Source organism: Talpa occidentalis, unplaced genomic scaffold, assembly GCF_014898055.3.
Source record: "Talpa occidentalis isolate TD23 unplaced genomic scaffold, MPIMG_talOcc4v2.1 talOcc4.12, whole genome shotgun sequence".
NCBI lineage: Eukaryota > Metazoa > Chordata > Mammalia > Eulipotyphla > Talpidae > Talpa > Talpa occidentalis.
The window spans coordinates 94,647,811-94,654,678 of record NW_023601212.1 but is presented as its reverse complement, the minus strand read 5'-3'; the positions used below and the strand labels follow the sequence as shown (position 1 = coordinate 94,654,678).

The window sequence follows — 6,868 nt, the reverse complement described above, 5'->3', positions numbered from 1 at the left end:
TTTTATAAATCAATTGGAAAACTTCTGACCTTCATCAAACTGGAAACCTGACTAGCTCCAGCCCAGGTTCCGGGACAGCAGAGAAAGCAAACATAAGGGTTGCGGCTGGAACGCTGGATATCAGTTCTCCCCTGCAAAAGACTGAATGCTGCTGTTGATTAGAGAAAAGGAGTTTTATTTCCTTATGTAAAAGAACATTTCCAATCAGGCTAGTCAGTCACACTTGGGCGAGTCGGTTCCGCATAAGAACCGGGGGTAGAAGAGGTGCTTTATGTTGTACTCATTCTTGGCCAAGCAGTAAGCAATCTCCTGGTCACACTTGCACAAGAGCTCTTGGCAGCTATTCTCCACTGGTCCTGGAAGAAGTGGGGAAACTGAGGTTAGAGCAGGGACCTGCAGGGATCTGCAGATAAACACAGCGGGGGCGGGGTGGGGTGGGAAGGGAAAGGGGGACCTGTAGAGCTGGAGGCAGGAAAGGTGACCCGTTGCCTGTGTGACCCCTGACAGCTCACCCAGGGATCTCCACCAATGGCAACTCTGGGAAGGAGCCAACGCAGCCCACCTTACAGAAAAGGAGGTGAGAGTCTCCAGGGAATTGTTTTCAAACAAAGAGTCCAAATTCCATGTGGACCTTTGAATTCTTTTCTGCATTAGTATTACACTATTTCATTTGAGGGTCTGTGTAGATAAGACAGTAAGTCCCTGGCACCATCCAGACCTTGGGGGATGGCTGCTGTGCTACTTCCTGTCCTGTGACCTCGCCTGAACCTTCTGAGTCCAAATAGGGGCACTATCCACTTGGCAGCATTCTGGGGGAGAAAACCTGTGTCAAGTGCCCGCAGGGCTGAGCACAGACAGGCACTCAGCGTGGGTTCCCCTGCGTCTCTGCTTCTTTCCCCAAGTCTCTCAGATGCTCCCGCAAGAAACACAGCTTGTTTTAGGTGAAAATCAGGTGTCCCACATCTCCCCTCCACACTGGGCCTACTCTATAAAGAGACATAAAAGTTGCCACCCAGAGGTAAATGTCCTTCTGGCTTGGGAAATCCACACTAGAGATTCATGACTTGGGCTGCAGCGTGTGTGTGACCTTCACATCTTACTGTCTAGAAGGTAGAAATGCCTTAACAGCTCTGGGTGTCACCTAACCATGCCACCCACTGTCTGTAAGTGAGGGCTTTTACTTGTTCACTTAAGTGAATAAAATCCCACCCCTACGAGCCCTTCCTAGCCCCTTCCAGAGGTGAATGAGGCGTGCCCTTGGAGTGCCGAGTGCCAGCTGGGAAGTGAGTGCAGCAGCCAGGGGCTCTAGACATGCAACCTCCTCCTCCTCCCCAACTCCTTCCTTGTGGCAACATGGGGATAACAGTCTACTTATGAGGGCTGTTGGGAAAATGAGGAGACCAAATCAGTAACATGCAGGGCATATAGTAGGTGCTCAGGAGGCTGGAGCTGACCCCCAGCTAATCCTAAAAGACTGCCCTCTTCAAATGCATGTATTCCTTGGGGATTTGGGCAAGGTGAAGCACAAGAGGCAGAAAATTCATCAGCTTCTCAGCACCCAGAGAGCTCGGCAGCACCCAGAGGGGACACAGTGACAGCAGTGGTGTTGACTGGGAGACAGGAGACTCCAGGACCCTCTGATCTTTCCAGGCCCCGATTAAAGGTGTTTATCTGCATGAGTGTACACACGGTTTCATTAACTCAGGCCCAGGGCAGGGTCAAGGTTATTGCCTTTAATGCCTCTGATTTTTAAGTAGCAAGTCAAATATTAAATTTAAAACATCAAAAATTAATTATAATTGAATTATGTTAAATAAAACAATCCCTTACTTGTGTAAAATTACATTAAATAAACCCTATCACTGCCATAAATGGAAAACCAAAATCTTATACCATAGGAAACCGATTTAAAAAAACACTGATAGGGCCTCCCTGGTGGCGCAGCGGTTGAGTGCTGGGTTGCAAAGCTGCCCGCAGCCTCTGCAGCTCCGGTTCGATCCCTGGCCACCAGAGGAGGGTCCCACATGGCGCGCAGACCTCTCCTGCGGCCCGCTGCTCCCCTCAGCAGTGTACTTCGTCCATCTGCCTGTTCTGCTCCCCGCTCTGGCTCTGGTGAATTCTCTCACCCTCCCGCGCTTCTGACTGTACCCAGTGCTTATATGAATAAATAAATAAATCTTTAAAAAAAAAATAAAAAAACACTGATAACAGTGAAATGAGCATCTCGTTTAGTGAGACGCCATTGTCTACCTGAAGGCCATAAGCCCTCAAATTGGGGTGTCTCGGGAAAGAAGGGAAGATTAGCAAATGTTGAGAGGCTTGACTCTGGTGGTCGGACCATCACACAACTGCCTACTTGGTAAATTTGACAGAGGACTGCAAAGGAAAATCATCTCACTTAAATTAATTTGGGAAGCTTCCCATAATCTGGGACACATCACTGAGAGGGAAGGCAAAACACAAAACACCCCCCAACTCCAAAAGTCTGTTTCAGCACCCTGCAAAACAGCTTGGTTGTAACTCATTAAATGGAAAACAACAACAACAACAAAATTCACGATGATGGGAGCTGGCATTCACCGCACAGTTACCTGAAGCCAGGCTCTGAGCCAAGAACTCTGTGGTCCCTTCCTCAGAGGGTCCTCTGGGGGTGGTGCCAAGGGCACCTGCCATCTTGCAGAGGAAAAATCTGGGAAGGGGTGAGGGGACTAGGACCTTTGCCTACTCCACCCAACAGACCTCATGGCTCATCTGCAGAAAGGAAATGGGGTGTCAGCTCAGAGGATGCGCCCCTTTCCATTCATTTATTTTTAAATTTTTTGCTAAGGTAACGCTGGTTTGCAACACTGTGTATGATTCAGAAATATAAGATCCTACCCTTTCAGATGTATGTGACCACAACATGCCCATCCCCAAGGCACCCATAGCCCTTCCCCACAGCCCAGTGTGCCCCTCCCCACCAATCATGTCTAAGAGGACTAGGAACCAGCTTGCACTTAAGAGAAAAATAAGGGGTGCACACCACTGCTTATATCATTTTTAAGTTACGCACTTGAAAAAGATAAGAAAAACACAGAAGGTTAAGCAAGTGATGATCTGTATGTAGTGTCTGAGGGGGGTTTTATTGCCTCTACTTTGACATTTTGTGATTTCAAACTTTGGTACTTTGAGCCGTACAAGGCCTTCATTGCAGACAAGGCAGTCTCAATGAACCGAGCTTGAAGAGCAGCTGCCTCATGGCTTAATTCGCATGCCACTCAGCAGGAGGGCCACAGGAGGTGATGGGGGGGGGACTCTAGGGGCTCTCCTCCCCCTAATCTGTACCTGGGGGCTCTCCTTCCCCCTAATCTGTACCTGGAGGCTCTCCTCCCCCCTAATCTGTACCTGGTTTCCCAAAACCCCTCCCCAGTCTCTACAAATAGATTTTCTTTGATGTCTTTGCCATGTACAATAAATGCGCCTTTAGGACAAGTCCTCTGGCCCCCCTTTCTGATTTCCCCCCAGCCCTTCCTACATATAAATTCTAGAGGTGCTGCAAATACATCATTTGACCCAACATTTCAAGGACTTGATACTACAGAAGCCGTCGCACAGCTGTGCCAAGATTGACAAACAGCCTCGGGCACTGGTGACCTCTACAGACTCCAGACTGTCACAGTGTGAGAGTGGGAGGTGGTGCTGCGGGCACCTGGAAGGCAGAGGCCAGGGCTGCTGCCCAACATCCACAATGGACAGGGAACCCCACAGCAGAGCTTCACCTGGCCCCCACGCCAGCAGTGTCAAGATGGAGAAATGCTGCCATACGTTATTATCCAACTAGAAGAGAATGAGAATGGGGAGACTCTGGGGAGAGACTGGGGAGGGGTTTAGGGAAACCAGGTTCAAATTAGGGGGAGGAGAGCCCCCAGTTACAGACTAGGGGGGAGGATAGGCCCCAGGTACAGATTGAGGGGAGGAGAGCCCCCAGAGTCCCCCCCATAACCTCCCATCACCTCCTGTGGCCGTCCTGCTGAGTAGCAGGTCAACCAGTATGTTCCAAAATGTCCCAGACATGGTGTTGGAAAAATTATGAGATGTATATAGTGTGATCTGATTGTTACTATTGCACACCTGTAGGTCTATATTATAGACAGAGATCTATATGTATTTTCACAAACATACAAATCTGGAGGAGGAGATGAGAAACCTAACAGGTCGGTTATCTCTGGGGGCTGGGGCATAGTTTACACTTAAAATATTTCCATAATGTTTGAATTTTTCACAGCAAGCATGCATGAAGTTGGAGGCAGAAAAAGCACTGTGAATGGAGATGATGACAGACAGACAGGCAGATTAAAAAATTATGTCTTACAATCGGTAATAGGACCAACGAGGGCAAGAGTAAGACTTCCTGCCTTAAGCACTCCACGTGCAACTGCCCAAGAGAGACAGGCCCCTGGGGAGCAGAATGACTTTCTGGGGTGGGGACTCCTGAGGAGGGAGGTGCAGGGCGACACACCAGCTAGCTGGAGGTGGGCTGTTTAAGGATAGGGCGACTGGGATGATGACCCCAGCCAGCATCTCTCCCCTCTCCCACCCACCAGCAAGTACTGTACCTCCACTTCCAGCCAAACCTGCGCAGAGGCCACCCCACTCGCCACGTGCACATGCTCACGGAGACCACCGCCTCAGCCACCCACCCTGTGCGGGCTCCCCCTTGCTCCCTCCAGGATATGGTCCACACAGCAGCCAGAGCAGTTGGGTTCCAGCGCAAATCAGGTCCTGCCTCTCCTCTGCTCAAAGCCTCCCTGGCTCCCAGCTCTCTGAGATGGAATCTGGCCCCCTCACCCCAACATCACTGCCCACTGTTCTCAGTCCAGGACACTCTGCCCAGCCTCCCTGTCGTCTCACTGCACCTACCTCAACCCCACCTCAGGGCCTTTGCACTGCCTGTTCCCACCGCCTTTCCATGGTTACTTTCATTACCCAGGTCTCTGCCTCAAAAGCATCTTATCAATGAGATCCCTAATCCTTGACCATTCCATATAAAAGAATATCCTTCACCCTGCACATCTATCTGCTTTTTTAGTTGAAGCAAAATCACCGTAACATAAAATTGACCATTTGAGCCATTTTGAAGCACACATGCTGCTTAACAATGGGGTTAATGCATGGTGAGGCTATTTTCTCTCTGCGAATGTTTTAGAGTGTAACGCACAAGCCTGGATGACCCAGCCTCCCTCACACCTAGGCTACGGGGCACCACCACCCTTTACGTGCCCACCATTGACCAAAATGTCTTTAAGTCACTCACAACTGTACATCAAAATGCTGTGTACCCATCCCATCTATCTACTTCCTAAACACTACCACCACCCCAAAAGAAATCCCAAGCCCATCAACAGTCACTCCCAACCCCCCTTTTCCTGAGTCCATTCCCCCTGGTGCCACGAAACTGCTTTCTGTCTTACAGATTTGCCTGTACTAGAGATTTTGTTTAAATGACTCATATGAGATATGACTTTGGGTGCTTTGGTGTCTGCTGTCTGCACCTGGCTTCCTTTAGCCAGACACCTGCTGTGACTCCAGGCCCCTCACGTGGTAGCTTGTGTACTGCCTCACCTGCTTTCTTTCCTGACATGCGCACTCCTAGGCATGTGGTACAGGCACCATTCCCCTCTCTCCTTCTAGAATACTGAACCACCCACTCTGTATCAGCAAAAAAATTGCAGGAAGTCCGGTACAGAGTAGAGTCGCAGTGTTATTCTTTCAGGGAATAAAAAAACGTCATCCGTCTCCCTCCCCCGCCCCGATTCTTCCATTTTACTGATGAGGAAAGAGAGGCACAGAGGGAGTGAGTAACTTGTTCAAGGTCACGAGCTGGGAAGGAATGGGTCTCCTGACCCTCCCTGCACTCCAACCCTTCACCCTGAGCAAGAAAGAAGACTTGATCTCACTGTCCCACGGTCTCAGAAATCCAACAGCATCATGCTAGTTGAGAATAATAAAGACTTTAGGGCCTCCCTGGTGGTGCAAGGGGTTAAGCACAGTACTGTGAAGCTATCCACAGCCTCTGAAGCACAAGTTTCCAATTCCTTGCCAGCCAGGGAGCTACCCACATGGCGCAGCAGACCTCTCCTGTCTCGCCTGCTGCTCCTCTTAGCAGTGTATTTTGGTACATCTGCCTGTTCTGCTCCCCATTCTGTCTCTAGCGAATCCTCTTACCCCCCTCACCTCTGGCTTGTACCCCAGTTCTTGTATGCATAAATAAATAAATCTTTAAAAAAAAGAATAATAAAGACTTTAGAAGGAAAAACAGCTCCCAGGGCCTGCCAGTAAATATTATTACAGGTTTAAAATTGTTTAATATATTTAAGTCAGACCCATAAGTGGAAAATGGGTCACACCTGTAATTAAGTAAACAACTATGTTCAAAATATCTCCAAACAGAATAAGAGAATATTTTTAACCAAATAGAAATGCATAATAGATATTTTGGTTCTTTTTGTTTGGTTCAGGGAGGGCACGTCTATAAACAGGCAGACTCTACCAACAGACACACCAATAAATATTTTCCAAGCTCCAGGGTTAAGAATAAGCAGAACATGTAGGTTAAAGGGAGAAGGGAAAAGCCTTTAACAGATTTCCCATTCAAGACCCACTCACCTCCTCTCCACCCTCGCTGGACCGGGGCAGTTTGGGGACAGGAGACTGCTGGACCGGGGCATTCTGGGGCCAGGGGACCACTGGACCAGGGCAGTTTGGGGGCGGGGAAGTGCCTGGGAGTGGGTTAGGCAAGTCACTGCCTCCTCTGGGCTTCAGTTTATCCAGCTTTTAAGAGGATTGAAGGCGGGCATATCTATGGCACTTTCAGTCCTAAACATGGATG

General features: G+C 49.1%; 1 protein-coding gene across 1 annotated transcript in view; it reads right to left on the bottom strand.

The window, feature by feature from the left end:
- Positions 1-30: 30 nt before the first annotated feature.
- Positions 31-6,868, bottom strand: part of LOC119241904 (group 10 secretory phospholipase A2-like) — a 32,887-nt gene continuing 26,049 nt past the window's right edge. The window contains exon 4 of the mRNA XM_037507569.1: positions 31-356. Within this exon, the coding sequence (XP_037363466.1) occupies positions 214-356 (143 nt within the window). The 3' untranslated portion in view covers positions 31-213. The remainder of the gene's footprint in view (positions 357-6,868) is intronic.